Source organism: Meriones unguiculatus, chromosome 14 (genome assembly GCF_030254825.1).
Source record: "Meriones unguiculatus strain TT.TT164.6M chromosome 14, Bangor_MerUng_6.1, whole genome shotgun sequence".
NCBI lineage: Eukaryota > Metazoa > Chordata > Mammalia > Rodentia > Muridae > Meriones > Meriones unguiculatus.
Window position 1 is genome coordinate 52,432,895 of NC_083361.1, and position 19,505 is coordinate 52,452,399.

The 19,505-nt window shown below is 47.6% G+C and overlaps 1 protein-coding gene and 1 long non-coding RNA gene across 10 annotated transcripts in view; one reads left to right on the top strand and one right to left on the bottom strand.

The window, feature by feature from the left end:
• Positions 1 to 19,505, top strand: part of Otud7a (OTU deubiquitinase 7A) — a 313,145-nt gene that overhangs the window by 278,349 nt on the left and 15,291 nt on the right. For all 9 annotated transcript variants that reach the window (XM_060367259.1, XM_060367261.1, XM_060367260.1 and 6 more), the window contains 2 exons: positions 3,303 to 3,430; positions 5,406 to 5,555. In XM_060367259.1, coding sequence (XP_060223242.1) covers positions 3,303 to 3,430; positions 5,406 to 5,555 — 278 coding nt within the window. The remainder of the gene's footprint in view (positions 1 to 3,302; positions 3,431 to 5,405; positions 5,556 to 19,505) is intronic.
• The window catches only part of LOC132647214 (uncharacterized), a 39,951-nt gene that overhangs the window by 11,437 nt on the left and 9,009 nt on the right, over positions 1 to 19,505 (bottom strand). Inside the window, exon 2 of the long non-coding RNA XR_009585547.1 lies at positions 603 to 815. This is a non-coding gene — a long non-coding RNA (uncharacterized LOC132647214). The remainder of the gene's footprint in view (positions 1 to 602; positions 816 to 19,505) is intronic.

A 19,505-nucleotide genomic window follows, 5' to 3' on the forward strand; every position in this document is an offset into this window, starting at 1 on the left:
CTGGAGGTGGCCTGTGGACCGTGAATCATTGCCACAGCTGTCATTGCATACTTGGGGCTATGAAGGCACCAGCTGCTGTTTGTGAGGTTTGTTTTTCCCTAATCTATTCAGTTTATGGTTTCAAGAGATCATGAGACTGTCACAGAGCTTCCCAGATGGATTCCACGCACATAGTGAATGTTCCTAGCTCTGAGGCCTTGCCCACTGTGTGCATTCAAGGAATAGCTTATCCTGCAAGTCAGCTCCGATGTTCCTCTGCGGAGAGAAGGAGCAGCCCAGACCAACAGCGGCACTGTGGAACAGTTGGCCATGCAACTTTAGAATGTGCATGCTTTAATTTTTTTTTTGCCTTTTTGTCCTGCTGGAAAGGCATCACCCCAGAAAAGGTCTCTGCCACAGCAAGAAGAGTGAATACTGACACCAAGAACACAGACATGCATGTCTCCTAGCCAACCTCAGGTTCACAGGCCGAGGCAGCCTCTGGGCTCTCAACACCCTACCACAGTGGGCCTGGTGCCCACTGGGCCTAGCACTGCTGAGGTTCCAGCTGGAGGACAAGTTACAAAAGTGCTCACACTGGCCATCTGGAACCGTGTTCCTACCTGAGGCTCTTCAATGCAGAAACCCACAATTCCATAGGTTACTTGTTGCTTTGTTTTAGTGAGATGGCACGGCAGCACCAACAGTCCAGACAGGAGTATTTGAACGTTTGAAGATTCCGTTCCTGAAAACTTAGGTCCTATCTGTTCCATGCCCTCCAAGTTCTGAATGTTCCTTCTAGTCCAGTGTCTCGTTCACTATTGGATTTCCCACACCTGCCAGGGAGAAGACAAATGTCAGGCAGCTGCTGGAGAACAGAATAACTTCTGGAGAAGCACACAGGGAAGAAAGAGTAATAACAATAAGTAGAATAGTCTGTTTTCTATGGCTATAACAAATTACCTGAAACAGGGCCCCTTCTGAAGAAAAAAAAAGTATTGTATTATTTAGGGAATAAGAAAAAAGTGAATACAATTATTCTAGTGTTTTTCATCTCAGTTGGTTGAAACTTCAGATGTGGAAATTACAGATCCACATCTGTAATTTGTAATGGTTTATTCAAGGGGAAGGTGTGAGTACAGGCACATGGATGCAGAAGGCCAAAGTAAATGTGCAGTGTCTTCCTTGCTTGCCACTTCTTTATTTATTGAGGTAAGTTCTCTTGCAGCACCAGGAACTTATCAATTCCCAGCTAGCCCTGGGAATCCCACATCTGTATCACAAGTGCTAGGACTGCAGGCAGCTGCCATACCTGCCTGCTTTTTTGCCTGGAGTCTGAGCATCCTGACTGTGATGCTCATGCTTGCACAAGCACCATATCCTGTGAGTCATCTCTCCAGCCAGAACTATTTATTTAAAGCAATACATGTTTCAAACATTCTTCCACTCTCTTTCCTAAAACACTCTCCCTTCAAGCAGTTAGGTGGACAAAGCAGGGAAGGGTTCTGCAGTGGGTGGTGAATAGGAGAACACAGAAGGACTGTAGCAAGTGCCAGGGCCAAACAGAGTGGAGAGGAAAACCTAAGTGTTGTGGATAGCAGCAGAGATGGGAGCCTGCTTACAGGCCAGGAGACAGATCTAATGAGTAAGAATGGTGAGATTGTTCTAGGAAGTTTCCCACTGCAGAAGAGGAAGTTATAAGTTGGATGAACTTTGTCAGAATTGGACTAGAGATGGACATACTAGTGAACTTGGCATGTCCCATTGCAGATGTGGTAGATGATTGACAAGCACACAGAGAAGATAGTAATGTGTACATGTGAATTTTGTCCATCTTCTTATGCCAAGAAATAAGGAAGTGATCTGAAAGAATGACAGGGAGATGTCATAAGGACACAGACCAAACTGAAATAAGCAACAATGACCAAATTAAAGTGTATTTGAGCATCACAACATCACAAATGGATTATAACTCATTTAGTAAAGGTTTAAAACCAGAAGTCCACAGTGCTACCAGCCATAGGAATAGGGAAGGAATGTGCAGAGGTTCTGAGCACTCATGGATTGCATCAGTAACCTGAGAATCTCTGTGTGGACAAAGAGCTAAACATGACCAAGGCCATACCACTATAGCAGGACAACCTGCATATCACACCATGTGAGAGGAAGTCCAGATCCTATTTTAACATCAGGGTGAGGCAGTGTAGAGACCCAGATGAGAAAGTTCCACCTGCCCAGTGCTTGTGTCTCAGAAATGCCACGATTGTGGAAATACTGAGCAGCATTTCAGGCTAAGGGAGACCGGGAAGACTCAGCAGGAAGCGTCTCTGACCCTGAGCTAGAGCCTGCATCCTAAAGGTGTTGCTGGGACCACTCTGAGCAGGCCTGGTGACTAGGTGATAGCTCTTCCTTTTGATGGCCATGTCCCGGTATGTCAAATGTGGCCCTGTAAACAAGAAGCACTCTTACCCCTCTCAGTACAGAGGTGGCAGGCTGCAGAATAACTTCCAGGTGGTTCTGTGACTTTTTGTGATTTCAGACCGCTGTCACATTGGCCACCAAAGAAGACAGCAAAACAGGAAGAGAGAGGGGGGGAGGGAGGGAGGGAGAGAGAGAGAGAGAGAGAGAGAAAGAAAGAAAGAAAGAAAGAAAGAAAGAAAGAAAGAAAGAAAGAAAGGCAAAAAGGAAATAATATAACATCAGATATCCCCCAAAAGGTATATTTCTTAATACACCTGAATCAAGGATTTACAGCCTTGGTTCTAGGAGTGATCAAGGCAGTTAGCCTGGCACTCTGCATTTGGAGCTCTTTCCCAGCCATCCCAGCCTCACAGCCATCCCTGCTCCTATGATGCCTGCGAGGAGCCCCAGGATTCCTGATTCCTGGAGCCCCAGGATACTGAAAGCCATATAATTTATCACCTCCTGCTGCACACTGCCGTCACATGTAGTAGGCTTACACAAGGTCCCATCATCTAAGAGCTCCAGCTCTCTCCCCTTGTTACGGAGGGACATCTAGGTCAAAGTCTCCTGCCCCAGTGTCTCATAGCCTGGATGACAGCGATTCTTGGAGTCCACTCTTCCCTGATGCTAGGCAGGAGCTTGGATCCAAGCTGGGAAGGATGTGAGTGTCCTGCCCTCAGAGTAGAATTCAGCCAGTCTCCTCATGACCTCTCCCCGAGAACTGTTCCTAGAAGGGTCCTCAGAGCCTGTTAGGTAGGGAGTATTTGGGGGTGCTCAATCCCTGCTCAGAGACTTTGCTGATTTGTCTGTCCCCACCCCAGTATAGTCTCATGACAAAACTGCTCTGTTTTGTTGCCTAGTGTGGACAACGCTGAGGACCCTGTGTATGAAAGCCTGGAAGAGTTCCATGTCTTCGTCCTAGCCCACATACTACGGAGACCCATCGTGGTGGTGGCAGACACCATGCTAAGGGACTCCGGTGGAGAAGGTAGGATCCTCAATAAGTTATATTCAGTGGTGGCCCAGCAAGGGTGGCACCTACCCTCACATAGGCAGAGTCATCTTGGCCCTCTGAGACAGACACAAAGACAGCATTATTTCATATATTTCTTCTTCCTTGGGGAAACAGCGATGCTCTTGGCCACTTGTCCTGCATGACACCAGCAGGTGGCCATGAGACATCTGGCCAAGTTCCACAGACAGCACAGATCCCTCCAAAAGCCCCTGGGCCCTGTTCCGGTGATTCTGCAGGATAGTGTTGGAGAGGAAAGGAAGGAAGGCAGAACACCGAGGCTCTGTCTGGTCATAAATCTAGAGGGATAGCCAGGCTGCTGTTGTCTGTCCACTGAGACCCTGACCTGTGCATGACTTCTCCTTAAATGTCCCCTCCCCCAGCCCTTCACACAACCTTCCCTAGAGAGGTAAGTGCGCTGATGCCCCGTATGGCCAGGTTCAGCCCGAGACAGGGTGTATAGTTCACATGGCCTGAAGCTTCTGGGAGTCAAAAGGGCTGTGGTGAGAATGCCTGAGACTCCACAGGGCCAGCCATGCTCTGAAGATTCAGAAAGGGGGAGAGTCAGGAAAACTGTCCCCAGCTGCTGTCCCACTCAGCAGAACCTCTCCCAGCACTTTCCCCAATGTGGTTCCCTATCCAGTCTCCTCCTTAGCACCAGTGCAACCCACTTTCTGCTTGCTGCAACTTTTTCTTGTTTGTTACTTGTAAAGATGACACTGTCTACACATCTCCTGACTACAGCATGCCAGTCAACAAGTGACCCTGTGACATTTCACCCTGCTCCACTTAAATTTAAATCTATCCCAAAGCAGATGCCCTGGCTCTCCCGGAACACTGCCAATCAAGAATCAAGCATCAGTTTTCATGCCATAAAAAGACCAGCATGGCCCTGGCTGCTCTGGGGGAAGGAGCTAGCAGAACATGCATCCTAGCACCATTCTCTTCCCTGCTGCCCCGTACCAGAGCCAACAGCCCTCTGCAGCCTGTCCATGCTTCCTTCTCCTTACCACTCCCTCAAAGCAGGATTCTTGTGTGGGCAGAATCATCCTGCCCAGTACAGACTGGGTGAAGGAGGGGGACAAACTAAGAGATCCTCAGAGACTGTTCTAAAAGTCCCTGTGCTCTGCAACAAGGAGGGGGTAATTCCCACTCTGAGGCCAAAGGCAATATTCTTCATGATCAAAATTCAGCTGCTAGGCTGGAGGTGTGGCTTCCTGGGTAGACCACTTGACTAGCATGCATGAAGCCCTGGGTTCCATTCCAGCACTACATAAAATAGGCATGGTGGCACATGCCTGTAATTCCAGCACTCATGGAGGCCAAGTCAAAAGAATTGTAAGTTCAAGGTCATCCTCAGCTACACAGTGAATCAGGGCTACTTGAGACACTGTTTCAGCGACAGTAAAGAAAAGAAAAAGCTACTGTTTCAGGCATGTGTTCACAGAAGTGGTTTTCAGGCTTCTCTTTCCTTGTTCCTCATAAGAAAATGAACAAGATGGCATCTAATCACACAAAAATAGAGGCTCCACCTCTAATGTACTACCTAATTCACAGCTCAGAACAGAGTTCTCTGACTTGGCATTTCCTTTTCCACAGAAGTTGTTTTCAAAATATACACCAGGCACACTCAGGAAGTATGGGTCCTGCTGGTGTGTGGACATTTCAGTGATACCAGAAGAGAAAGGACAGCAGGGACTTCTAGACAAGCTAATAAATGGCATCACTGACCGTCTTGGGCAACCGTCTTAGCCCTTAGCCTACCACTCTTTTGACTATGGTGTGGCTCTCAGGAGCAGGCTACCCAGGCAGATCACCATGGAAACCTTCAGTCCTGGCCATGAGCACTAATTTCGCCCCCCCATCCCCTCTCCCCCCACCATCTACCCTCCCCTCCCTCCGGTGCTCCCCATCCCACTCTTGACCTCCACCCCTACGTCTGTGTCCGTAGCATTTGCACCCATCCCATTTGGAGGGATCTACCTGCCCTTGGAGGTGCCTCCCAACAGGTGCCACTGCTCACCCCTGGTTCTGGCCTACGACCAAGCGCACTTCTCAGCCCTTGTGTCCATGGAACAGAGAGACCAACAGAGAGAACAAGGTTTGTCCAGCTCCTGGGACAGAGTCGGGTAAGGTGGTATGGAGGGGTGGAGGAGGTACTAAAGGTGTGCTGTGTGTGGACAACTGCCTAGAGCACATGCAAACACAGGGAGCAGCCATGGTCTCCGCATAGCCATGCCCAGTCGGGGTGCAGGTGGCTTAGAGATAACAGTCCGTCTAAACCACTTTGGAAATGAGTGATGCCACTGCCTGTACTTGGCTTTAGGATTCCGTCACAAGCACGTGTAAATTTTATAGTCAGTGTACCGTCACTGCCGGCAGAGGGCCCTTCTTGTTTGCTCTCTTATCTTAACTATGATAGGTGTGTGAGTGTCTGCATGGAAAGGACAAGGATTGTTTTTTATTGCCGTTCTCATTTTCAGTACAGACTAAGACACACACCCCCCAAGAAACTGAAGGAGACAGCATGAGTTTTAGGGATCCTGCCCTTAGATATGGTTCTAGGAAACTAAGTCAAGGGCTTCCACAAGCAAGAAGTTGGGGATTTCCATCCTTACCCTTTATACTGAGAATATGAGAGCCTCCGCACCCTGCCCCTTCCTGTGGACAGCTGGCAAGGGAGGAGACAGACAAACATCCAGGGCCCTACCTCCTCCAGCCCTTATAATGCACCCTTCCACATCTGTTCCTGCCTGGTGCTCAGTCAGAAAGTCAGCAAGTTTGTGGAATGGAATCTGAATCCAGACAGTGGCAAGATCGCTAGTCCCCTCCCCAGAAGCCAAACCAAACCCCAACTCACATGCCAGTGTAGCCAGAAATGGGTCCAGGCAGCCAGGATAACAGACCGTTCACCACTCTTCCTCATCGCACACTTACTTCCACTGACCACCAAGAGATCCTTTCATCATTAAAGCCTGGGAGGAACCGTGGTTTTCCCTTGTCCTCTGCTCCCAGTGGTGCCTGCCTCCTTTCCTAGGGTTTTGCGTTGCTCCTTTTCTGGCCTGGTCTGAGCTGAGGTCTTCCCCTGTTGTCTAGAATGGCCTCCAAACCCAAACTTAAGTGATCCCCCTGCTTCAGCTTTCCAAGTTGCTGAACCCATATGTACATGACAGCCTCCACCCTTCACACTGTGGCCCTTGCAGAGCAAAAGAAGCCTCGGTCTGGGCCCAGGCCCACGTCTGGGCCTCCTCGTCAGCAAGAGTCCTTGAGGTCAGCATCCATTGAGTTCATATTCTTAGGTGCCTCCAGATGCCTCTGTGGTGACTGTGAAGCTCTCTCCAGTGAAAGGATAGCTGTGGAAGGCACTGTTGTTGCCTCCCTCTAGGGAATGTGGCAGAGCTGAGGTGTTTCACCTCAGGGGACAAACTTTTTCCAAAGTCTGAGTTCTGGCCCCAGAACAAGTGCAGATAACTCTTGGCTTCTGTGGCTCTCTAGGTTCTCCCAGAGTCCCTGTGAGTCCTGCCTCTAAAGCCACTGTGTGCCCAGAACTTCACACTCCCCCGCCCAGTCATCAGAGGCCAGGCTGGAGCGCTAGAGAGGATACGGACTCTACAGAGGATAAGCATTTACCAGTAGTGGCTCTGCCATCACCCAGAGGAGACACTGCAGAGATGCTTGCACGTAGCTGGCATCAAGGATAGCCCAAAGCCTGAGTACAGTGTCCCTGTGTGTGGCCTTCCCCACAGCAGCCACTCTCCAGTGCAGTGGGTAGGACTTCGGCAGCTTCAAACACAGCAGCAAAATTAACACAGATATCTTCTTCCTTCGCACATAGATTCACTGGCTTTGGACCTCAGTAACAGGCATATACACATAGATTCACTGGCTTTGGACTTCAGTAACAGGCATATGGTTAATTTTTTTTTCTTTCCTTGTTAAGTTGAAAACTTTCCCTTTTCTGCTTCAAGGAAGTACTTCCTAGATTCTCCTTGCTAGCCTCAGTTCCATCATTGCTGCTTTGTACTTACAAGCCCTTAGATAAGGGGAGGTGAGCACAGGCACAGAGATCCCTGATAGTCAGGCTGACAGCCCAGGCAGCTACTGACAGCAGACAGCTAAAGACAGAATCTACTGTGTGAGCTTGCTGCACAAAAGGATGGGTCACATGCATGAGAGGTGTTTCTTCGCACAATTCAGAGAAGCGCATGATTGCAGTTTGTGAATTGTTTATTTCTGGAATTTTCTGTGTAATATTTTAAAACGTGCTCGGCTATAATGAGACTGCAGAAGCTTCAGAAGAAGGAGTTCCTGCCTCACTAGTCCATCCCCTGTGCCACCCACACCCCGCCCTGGGAGAGCAGCTGCTGATCTGTGCAGAACTGGTAGAAGGGCCTCTGTTCCCTGTCCCACACATTACCTGAGATCCTGTATCTTGTGATGCAGGAAAAAGAGTCAGTTCTATGAACACATACCAAGCACCAGATCACAGCATCCCTCCTTATACTTCTCTGTACTTTTTAGGAAAAGAAACCCCAGCAAGCCATGGTTCAAGGAAGACAGGTGACAAGCATTCAGTATAATAGCCCAGAGGGAAAAGCAGGTAGACAAAGATGGAATGATTGGAACTGGCCTTGGCAGTCAGTCATGATGCAGAGGTGGATGGTACACAGGGACAAAAGCAGCAGGGACAGAGATGATCATCTGCTGTAGAATGCTACTGACCTAGCAGAGCAGGCCAGGGGTTGCAGAACAGTGCAGCGGCCCTCACAGCAGCCCTGGCACCAACCAACCACAGGAGACAAAGGCCAGCTCACGATAACCTACACTGCAAGTGTTTGTCCCTATAATGCCAAACATGCAGTCCTCCACCTGGGGCTTCCAGAGTGCCCAAGGACAAGTTTCTAGGTCCTCCTTGTCTAAGCATGTGGTTAGGTCTAGGGAAGGAAGTAGGGACACAGATCCAGGATCATAGAGTCTTACCAGACAGCAAGATGCTGCCATAGGGACCTGTGTGTCGTCAGAGAAGGCGTGCACAATGGGCAAGCAGGGACAGTGATAACGGTCTGGAGGGGCCCAGGCCCCTCGAGGATGACCAAAGGCTGAGGATTTCCTCATCACGTGGAAGGATGCTCTGGGCTGCTAGGTCCTGTGGGGACTAATCCCTGTCAGGAGCATAGGTCAGCTTCTCCATCCCTGTGAAGTGGAGAGGTGGATGACTCTCCAGAGGACTGGTGTTTATTGTACGGGGATTATAAAGTAAGCAGTGTTTTCCTGAAGTTCGGATATTAACATCTTCAACATCTGTTGAAGTGTATCAAAATGTGACTGTATATATACAGCTCTTCAAAGAGATTAAAATTCAAGTGGCCCCTTATCCAGTACACCTCCGTAAAGAGGGAAAAGTGCTGGTGTCATGACACATGCCTATAAAAAGAGAGAGAGGGGGCATTTGCGGGGTTCACAAGACTATGTGAGGACATAGAGGGAGTGGCCATTCCCATGGGGAGAAGGTCAGAAGAAAATGCCCCTGATGAAGATTAGATCTCAGAATGTGAAGAGATACACTCTGCTGAGTCCAAGGCTGTGGTGTCACTGAAGTGGCCATGGACTTCATGAGACCAGTTCCTCAAGCATAAGAATGGTTGAGTTAAAAAAAAAAAAATGGTTGAGTTCAACCAAAAATTCAAAAAACTATAAAGCTACAAACTACCTCCTGACCCTCTTTCTCTAAGACCTTGACCTACAGTAGTCCTGGTGCCTCCGGAGGGTCCATTCTCACAGAGGATGGATGCCAGCCCCAATCCTCCCATCCCCCAGTGGGACTGTAAGGACTATGAGTGGCTTCTGCGAGAGCTTCCAAGGAAGCCAGGAGGAACTGTGTGCTTTGAATGGGAATTCCCCCAGTGGCTCATGTGTTTGAGTACTCAGTCCTCAGTTGGCAGAGCTCTTTGCAGAGGATCAGAGGAGGTGTGTCACTGTAGGAGGTGTGTCACTGGGGTTAGGCTTTGAGGTTTCAGAAGACCGGTGTGATTCCCAATGCTCTGGATCAGTCTCACAGCCGTGGATCAAGATGTGCCCTCTCAGCTGTCCCTTTGCATCATGGACCCTAACACTCTGAGATCACCCACTTTCTTTTCTAAGTTGCATTGGTCATGGTGTTTTATCAAGGGGACAGAAAAGTAACTAAGATAGGCACCTCCCAGTGAGAACCAGTCAGAGCTCCGAGGTCACTGAAGCTTCCCGTTCCAATCTTAACATAATAGAGGGCTGCCGCAGAGGAAGATGCGCTATCTGAAGCTCTGCTCACCGAGCTGCCCCTGCCAACACAAGACCTATGTAGGAAAAGATAGAGCTGTTGGTAAACAGCTTCCGTCATCAGCTCACCCAGCACCCAGCCTCACTACAAGGCAGACTCGCATGGTCGCTGGCCAGCCAGCAGCACCACTGAGCATAAATGCAGGACTCCTCCCTCCAGCTTATGGCTTCTTCAACACCCATCTCAATTTGACTTGATAAGTATGGTATGGCTACGATAAATGCCTTGAGAGCCTTCACAATAGAAATGGGGAAAGCACTTACTTCCCGAGACCGTGTCATTGTGGTGGTTCTCGGGCCTCAGGAGAAGGCCAAGGGGAGAATGTGCCTGGGATTCTCTGCCATCATCGTGTCTCTTGACGTGCTCACCCAACTGGGACTGAAGACTCAAGGCTGGTAGGATCCTGAGTATGTCTCAGGGAGACCTGGCCCAAGTCATCTCAGGCAGAGGCAGAAGCGTAGTAGGGCCGCTTGATAGAAACTCTCCTTGCCCGTGTAGTGAGGTTTTATATTGATTTCTATTATATGTGGAGGTTCTTCATTGCTCCAATGCAGTTCAGTCAGGGTGACTGACACTCTGCACCTCTAGATAAGCAATGACCACCCAGCAAACCCTGAGTATAAAAGACTTGAAGCTATGTGCCACCTGGCAGGTTGGTGGGTGAAGTAGTTGTCTGTTAGGGTTTTATTGCTATGAAGAGACACCATGACCACGGCAACTCTTTAAAAGGAAAACATTTCATTGAGGCTGGCTTACAGGTTAGAGGTTTAGTCTATAATCTTCATGGCAGGAAGAATGGTGGCACACAAACAGTCGTACTAAAGAGGTAGCTGAGAGTTCTACACCTAGGTCTGCAGGCAGCAGGAAAAGAGCTGTGGGCCACTAGGCCTAGTTTGACCTTCTGAGACCTCACAGCCCACCCTCAGTGATACGCTTCCTTCAAAAAAGTCATACTAACTCCAACAAGGCCATGCTTCTTAATACTGCCCCTCCCTATGGACTTATGGGGTCCATTCTATTCAAACCACCACAATAGTACTGTACAGCCCAGGTCCCTGAGGGGAGCCCAGCAGCTTTACAGGTAGAAATGTGTCCTTCTGGCCAAGCCTTCATAGGAAAGGTCCCTTGAGTCTTGTGGGCATGGGTCTGGGAGGTTAAAGATGAAGGGGGTGGGCCCTCTAGAAATTAAGAGCCATTTCACACTCACGGAGTACTAAGAGGCCGTTTAAAAGGAGGAACTTCTGGTTATCCAGAGGTTTCTGACTTGATTCACCGCAGTAACATACTTGGCCAGTGTATGTTGTATTCTGATGGTCTGTCACCAACTTGACGTGTGTGTTTCCTGGGGCCCCAGTCACCCCCTACTCCTGCCACCCGTTACAGCTGAAGGCAATTTTTTAAAGTGATACTTGGTAGATTCTCAAAGACCCAAGCCCCCAAGTCACTCTATGATAGAAGCCACTAAATGTAGTAACAACAGGGACACTCCAGGAGCCTCAAAATGGGACACAATGTGTTCTAGGCTATAAGTAGAGGCCCCATCTCCCCCTCACTCCCCTCCTCCTTTCCCTTAGCTGTGTGACTACATGCATCCAAGCTCCTGGTGCTTAACAGCGGCTTTTCTTTGCCTCTTCATCCAAGGGCCTCTCCTGTGCTTAGTCCTCTGAAAGAGCCCTCTGCCCACTTCCAGCTGCTGCTGCCACCCCCAACCATCTCCACACTCAGGAATCCCCCTGAATCCCCCAGGTGAGGCATGTGACAGAGAAGAAAGAAGACTTGAGGCAAAAATTGTAGCTGGTAGCATATGTCAGCTGTAGCCAGGCCAAATGGAAAAGCCTTTGCCAGTTCTTTTAGGGCCTTTTAAGTAGAACACACACATTTTCTTAATAGCTCACATAAATGATGGCCACCTACTTTCTCCAAGGGAGTATATGTTGGTCCTTTGTCCTCATGATTCTTTATTCCCTAGTTTTTCAGTGGGCTACAGGAAGCAGGCTGCTGTATGTCCCCACAGGCAAAGCTCCAATGGGGCTCCCTGTCACCTCTCTCAGAGCCTAGTATAGTGTGTTTCATTCTGGCTTCAGAGCAAATGACTGAGTTATGAAAACACATATCAGCTGACAAGTGAAACAAAGGGGCCATGCAGTTTGCTGAACACAGGACTCAGAAAGAACTTTAGAAATAATGACCAGCTGGCCCAACTCAAAAGTACTTCAACTCCGAGTTTTCAACTTTACAATGAAGAGACACAGTTAATAGAAAAAGTACCAGGCATTTTGAGTTTGGTCTTTTCTTGGCCTAAAATGCACAGTGTGCCTCTCTCATGATACAGGTGGAGACAGCCAGCATAGCTCTGCATCAGCCCTGCAACTGGGAAGAACTCTACCTGCCCCTTGTAGTATACTGTGTTGCAAAGCTGTCTTAGTTATGCTTTTTTTGCTATAAAGAGACACCATGACCTTGGCAACTGTTATAAACAAAAACATTTCATTGGGGCTGGCTTACAGTTTCAGGAGTTTAGTCCATCATGGCAGGAGGCATAATGATACACAGGCAGACATGGTGCTAGAGAAGGAGCTGAGAACTTTACATCTGGATCTGCAGGCAGCAGGATAAGAGAGAGACACTGGGCCTTGCTTGAGCACTTGAAACCTTAAAGCCTGCCCCTAGTGACACACTTCCTCCAGCAAGGCCACACCAACTAATAACGCCACTCTCTATTATAGTCCCATAATTCCTTTCAAGGGCACATACCCAGTGGCCAAAGATCTAAGCCAGATCATCGCCAACAGGCCCAGCTCACAATGCTTAAATTCAGACTTTTCAACTGCAACGAAGAAGAGACACATTTGAAACCATACTTGGGATTTTGAGTTTTGATTCAAATAGGCCCACCTCCCTCAAGCTCTACCCTCTCCCTCAAAATCCACCTCCTCCTGCAGCACAACCATGGAGTTCAAGCCTTTAACACCCCAGGGGCCATGTCCTAGTTTAGTTTTTTGTTTTGTTTTGTTTGTTTGGGGGGTTTTTGTGGGGTTTTTTGGTAGGGTTTTGGTAGGCAGGGTTTCTCTGTGTAGCCCTGGCTGTACTGGACTCACTTGTAGACCAGGCTGGCCTCAAACTCACAGAGATCCTCCTGCCTCTGCCTCCCAGAGTTCTAGATTAAAGGCGTGCACCACCTAGTTTAGATTTCGGTTGCTGTCATAAATACCATGGCCAAAAGTAAGCAATTCAGGGGAGGGGTTATCCCATTATTCATCTTTCAACTCTCCTTCACAGAAGGAAGTTAGGACAAAGCTCAGGGCAGGAACCTGGAGGCGGGACTGAAGCAAAGACACTGGAGGAACGCTGCTTACTTGCTTGCTCCCCACGACCTGCTCAGCTTGCTTTTCTTACATCATCCAGGAACACCACCTATGGGTTGGGCCCACCCACATAAATCACAATCAAGACAACATCTGATAAGCTTGCCTGATAGGTGCATTTTCTCGACTGAGGTTTCCTCTTCACAGATTGTCCTAGCCTGCATCAAGGTTGAAAAGCAAGGGACAGAGAGAGAGAGCAACCAGCAAGAAATTATCCTCTTTCAGTTTGACACAAAAATACATCACTATTAAACCATAGTTTCCCCTTTCCTGTTTGTCCCCAAAATTGTGTTATTAATGTAAAATATAATATAACTTTAAAAATCCTACCATCCTTAAAAAATTCACACACTTTAAAAGTCCAAGTTTTCTTTTACAATATCCAAAGTCTCTCAACAGTGGGCTCCTATAAAATAAAAAAAAAATAAGTCACTTACTTTCTTATTCCAAGACAGAGGGAAGAACCAGAGCACAGTCACAATCAAATCAAAGCAAAACTAAATTCCAACAATGTTAACAAACAAACAAAAACACCCATTAGCCAAAATCTGGGATTCACTAGCAATCATTCATCTGAGCTCCAAAATGCTTGGGCAGCGCCACTTGTCCACCTCTGCCGTCCACAGTTCACGCAGCTTGTCTCATATGCACAGGCCAGCTCCATTCCACAACTGCTGCTATCCTTGGTGGTCACACCACAGTCCTGACATCTGTACTATGCTGCTGTCTCCATTGCAATTGGTCTGTATCTTCACCCAAGGCCTCTACTGGTCCCTCTTTGTGTCTGACCTGGACACATGGTGCCAAGCCATGGCTGTTTTCCATGACCCCTTCAATTCTGAAGCTATTATGTCACCAAAATCAGTAACATGGGAAACTCTTACACATTACCAAATTCATTTTCCAGCTTGAGATGCATGCAGCCCTGGCCAAGTCTTGGCCACAGCTTCTGTGTGCTGACCCTGAAAAAAAATACTTCCAGAAGATTCCACCTTAATGATGCTTGTGTCTTATTAATCACAGCTCAACTAAATGGCATCATTCCCAGTAAAGCAAAAGATTTATTTCAGTGCTCTGGTCTCTGGTTAATCATAACTAATTCTTAATCCACAGCTGGCCAAAAACTATATATTCTTAGTTCAAATATATCATATGACTGGCCTTCATAGAGTCCTTGCTTCCCACAGAAGCTTCACAAGCCAGGTCCCCATCATCTGCATCTCTTTCTCAACATTCTTACCTTCCAAACTGCCATACAAGTACCCATTAAGTTCTGAGTAGACAATAGATTATCCAGTCCGAAGTTCCAAACAGCTCTAAAATTTCCCCTGGGACAGTATGGTCAAGACTGCCACAGCAATACCCCATGATCCTGGTACCAGTTTCTGTCCTAGTTTGCTTTCTACTGCTGTGAAAAAGATGACAAAACCAAATGGTAGAAGAAAGGTTTTTTTGTTTATTTGGGTTTTTTATTTTGCTTTGTTTTACTGTTGCTGTTGTTGTTTGCTTGCTTGCTTGTTTTGCTTTGATCTACCATCATGGTAACAGTGCATCATTAGGGAAGTCAGAGCAGAACTCAATCAAAGCAGGAGCCTGGAGGCAGAAACTGAAACACAGAGCATGGAGGAATGCTGCTTACTGGCTTGCTCTCCATAGCTTTCTCAGCTCGCTTTCTTATACCACTTAGGAACACCTGCCAGGGGCATCATCGTCTTTGGACTGGGCCTTCCAGTCCTCCCACATGAATTAGTAACCAAGACTATGTCCCACAAGCTTGTCGACAGGCCAATCTGATGGGGCATTCTCTAAACTGAGAAACCTTTTCCCGGCTTGAGCCAAGTTGACAAAAAGCCAACAAACGTAGACCACTTATCCAAATAGCACTGATGTCTGGTAAGCTAATGTGCAACATGTGGACACTCAGACCCTATGTGGCACTGGCATATCAGAGTGCCTTCATCACAGATGGATGGTTACATGGGTCCCAAACAGAGTTTGCATTTGATGGCAAGATTTCCCAAAATACCAGCCAGTCCCGGCAGAGTGCCCAAGAAGACGTGTGCAGCCTTACCCTGTCTCACAGCACTGGGTACAGAGGCTGCAGGCGTTCTCTGTCCCCACGAGTTGGCTCTGGGCTAGGATGGCAGGTTCCTCCACACAGGGCTGAGTACGTAGGCTCTGGTGGATCTCATTTCATGTGCTTTCCATGCACAGGTTAGGTTCTAAGTTCTTTCCAAGGGTGACTTCTTAGCCTTCCACCCCCGATTTACAGAGGAAGAAGGTGAGGAAAGAGAGCCTATCTCCAGGGAATGGCCACAGTCACACAGCATTATAGTGGCAGATGAGTAGAGTGGGGAGACTTGGCCTTCAAAGGCCTTCCTGTAAATGAGTGGTGTGCAAGCGCCAGAGAGGGGCCTTAGGAGGTGGTGTCTCAAGTCAGCACTTGCATGGAGTCACACAGCACTCTGACGTAGTGAGGTAGGAGTCTTCCGTGATAGAGATGGGGATCAGGGCCACATTACCTCACAAGGGCTACTGTGGGGGCAGTATGTGAGGTGATTGCTGCCCTCGACAGCCCTCCTGAATGCAAACAGCTGGGAAACACAGAAGTCAAGACACCCTGGAGTGTCCCAATGCCCTTCCCTGGGGGGTCAGGTCAGAGACTGGGAGAGGAGCTAAGGTCAGCAAGGGGCAGCTTCAGACTCTGGGAGGAGGCCGGCAGATGGTCAGGTTTACGATTTGTTTATTGCAACAGAAAGTCAACACAACCTGAGAAGAGCTTCACCAAGAGCAGCTGGTGACCGTGTCTCTTAGACACAACACATACTTATAAAAATGAGGCATCCAGAGTTCTGGGGGAGCCAGTAAGTGCGTAACAGCTTGTCAGCTACATGTCATGTGGAAGCCGCAGGAAGAACAAACATTAATCCGTGTTTTAGTATTCCCCAGGCCAAATAAATTAGAACTTTTTTTTTCAATACTGGGACCCAACCCAGGGACTAATGTTCTACTACTGAGTCACAACTCCAACCCTGACCTCATGCTGTTACTCCCAGTACAGTTAACAGTAAGTTGTGCTTTTTCCTACAGGAGTGGCTACCAACCATCAAAAACAATCTCTTTCCCACTAGATACCTGTCCTCACATATGAGAGTTATTAAACATTCGCTTAAATAAAAATGTATAATATAGTTTTGTCAGTGCAGTGTTCTAAACCAAAGTGATATTTACTCAGATTTTTTTATTTTAATCATATACCAATCAGACTGGCCTGTGTGGGTATAGTAATGCAGCAAATACGTAAGAGAAGTTTTGTGAGACAATGGTCTGCGATGGCAAAGAGGCTTGAGAGGCCAGGACGTTCCCTGCAGTGTCCCTGCACTTAGTGTGTCTTCAGCGCCGTTCTTAGTCTTCCAGGTGCCATGGAGAGTCTCGGGAGAGGCAGTGCGCTGCTGGGCCTCACAGGACCACTTTCCTCTGCCGTTCCTCCTTAGAGCCCACAGCATGCACACTGTGGAGTACAAAGTCTGCAAGGCACACCAGCACCACTTCCTGCGTGGCTTGACATCTAGACTTGACCAGGGGCAGCAAGGAAAGGCAGACCCGTAAGAAATGATAGACATGTATACAGAAATTGCTGGGTGTGTGCGCTTTAATGAAGCCATGCCAGCCACACTACAAATGGAACCTTGGTGTGATTGTCACGTACGGCACGGGTTGGAGGAGTCAGCTAGTCTTCATAGGAGGCGTCTCCAGAGGAGGCCACCAGTCTCGGGCTAAAAACACTGGGGAAGCTGCAGTTGCTAGTTTTTGCATACACTAGTCGGTTGTTCGTAAACATTAGTACTTGCACACCAACCACTCATTTGTAAAGATTTGTACTTGGACCAGAGGAACATGTTGCCATTCTGGGCCTGGCACGAGATGCTTTTGCTAATTTCCCATGGGTCTGAGGCATTGGTTCTTGACTTGGCTGTGCCTGGTCACTAACAACTTCGATCTTTATACATCTACTCGTAGCTTCCTCACCTCCCCACACTCCACCACCACCCGATGGAGGGAGAGAAGCCAGGGTAGGGGCACCAGGACTTTTAGTTGGTAGACCAGGCTGTCATGTTTTGGCACACCTGACTCTTGGCCCACAAACTTCACAAAAGAGTCAAGAGAAGCCAGAGTCTATGGATGAACTTATTGGCTGCAGGGTTCTATGCTAGGTTGCACGCATGGAGCAAGCCATTGGGAGACACTGAGTCTACCTGCAACTTGACCTTGGATTTCTAGCCTCCAGAACCAAGAGAGAAAATTTTTCAGTTGCTTATAGGCCACCTAGTCTGCGGTGTTCTGTCACAACAGCTTGAGCGAGTGGCACTGGAAACCATTCAGAAATGAAAAGACCTGCACTGCTGGCAGTGCCCTCAGGTGAAAGAAGCAGGCAGCCCTAAGGACAGTCCCGAGCTCCCGGCTCATGTAAAAGTAGGTGGCGTGACGTGTACCTGCATAGGGTGTCCTTGGTGTGTACCTCGGTTAAATGATGCTGGCTAAATGTTCTATGCACCAGACACCTATGACATAGCAACCATGGTCATCAGAGAGAAGCAGCATGGACTCTTCAGGAAGCCTGGTGAGGGATCTGGGTGCCTACGCCTGCTGTGTAGCTTGGGAGAGGATGGGCAGGGCTTGAAGGAGAGGCTGGCCTCTGGCCGCACTCCTATTTCCCTACCTTTCCAAGCCCACAGCCAGTTCACTCCACATAGCTGACAGCTGCTGGCTTCTCTCCAGGCTCACGTTGTGCTTCTGGGCCAGTGGGACTTAGGGTAGAGCACAAGCCAATGGGTGGGCAGACATTCTGTCAGTAACTAAGACAAAGGTGGCCAAGTGGTGAGTAAAAACACGTTTTCCCTTTCTCCTTTCATGTTTGTTAGCACAGTAGAACACCCCCCAATCCCTAGATCACTTTCTGTTGTTCCATTACATACACTCAGCTATAGTCTGAAAATATTAAATGGAAAATTCCAGAAATCAGCAGTGAGACCACATTCACATTGCTTTTATTTCAGTATATTTTATACTGTTGTATTTCATTAGCTACTGCTGTGAATTTCTTACTGTGACTAATTTACAAATTAAACTCCATCACTGGTATGTTCACATAGGAAAAAATACAGTATGTGAGAGGGTAAGCACTATTGTTCAGACATTCACTGGGCCTATGAGATGGAGGTAAGGTAGCTAGTGCATTTGCTGTGTGCACCTGGAAACAATTTATTTAGAAGTTTTCGTGTCTGTCTGTTTGGAGAACTGGCCCCTTTGCCATTATGTAATGGTCCTTTGTAACTGTTTTTCTGAACTCTTCTTTGTCTGGTGTTAGGTGGTTCTCCCTAGTATTGGAGAGTGTCTTTGAAACTCTCTATGTCTTTAGATTCATAATGGAATTACTGTAGATAGAGCAGGCTTAAGATATGCTTTGCTTTAATCCCAGTCTAACAATGTTATCTTTTGGCAGTGTTGAGTGTTCCCATTTAATTATATGAATATATAATATCCTTTACTAGTCTTTTCCCCTTGCTACATCTGTTCATTGTTTTGTTTTGTTTTGTTTTGTTTTGTTTTCTGTCATCCTGTTTCAGGCTAATTGTGGTAGTTGGTGACTATTTTCCTAGGTTATTTACCTACCAATATTCAGTTATTAGCAATTTACCCAGGGTGTACAAATAGAATCTCTAAAGAAATTCTATTTTCAAGTGATAGTTTCTACTTCCTGGGTTGTGTAAAATGGTACCCCAGAATCCTCTCACTCTCTGCACTAACTTACTCTCCCTCACTGTGGACAAGATACGGCACTGCTCTCTTGGCTGCAGAGATTTGGCTATCTCAGAATTACTAAAAGGAAGAAAAAGGAGAACTTTATCTTCACCTTCATTTATCACCCTGCCATTACTCTAGATAAATTCAAGCCATCAGTGTTGTTACCTTCCTTCTTCTTGTGAGATTCTGGTACTCCTCAGTGCAGATCAGCAAGCAGTGAACTGGCTTTTGGGGGTTTGGGAAGGCCTTTGGATCACCTTTATGTCTCAGAGCTCTTTGCTAGAGCCATAATTAGCAGTTTTTCTTTCATCCCTTTAAAGATACAACCCGTTTGCTTTATCTGTCTACCATTGGACGGCATGCTCAATTCTTATCCTCCTTTCTCTGTATCTACCTTGTCTTTTTCTTCTTTGTCTTTGCTTCCGGGGTTTAATATGCTGTGGGGACGGAGTGTTTATGTTGTGGCAGTGCTGCTGTAATTTTCCCTAGTGATGTTCTATGGCTTCCCTGGTCTGTGGTGGGTTTGCTTGTTTTGTATGTGATTTAGTATTTTCTCTGCCTCCTC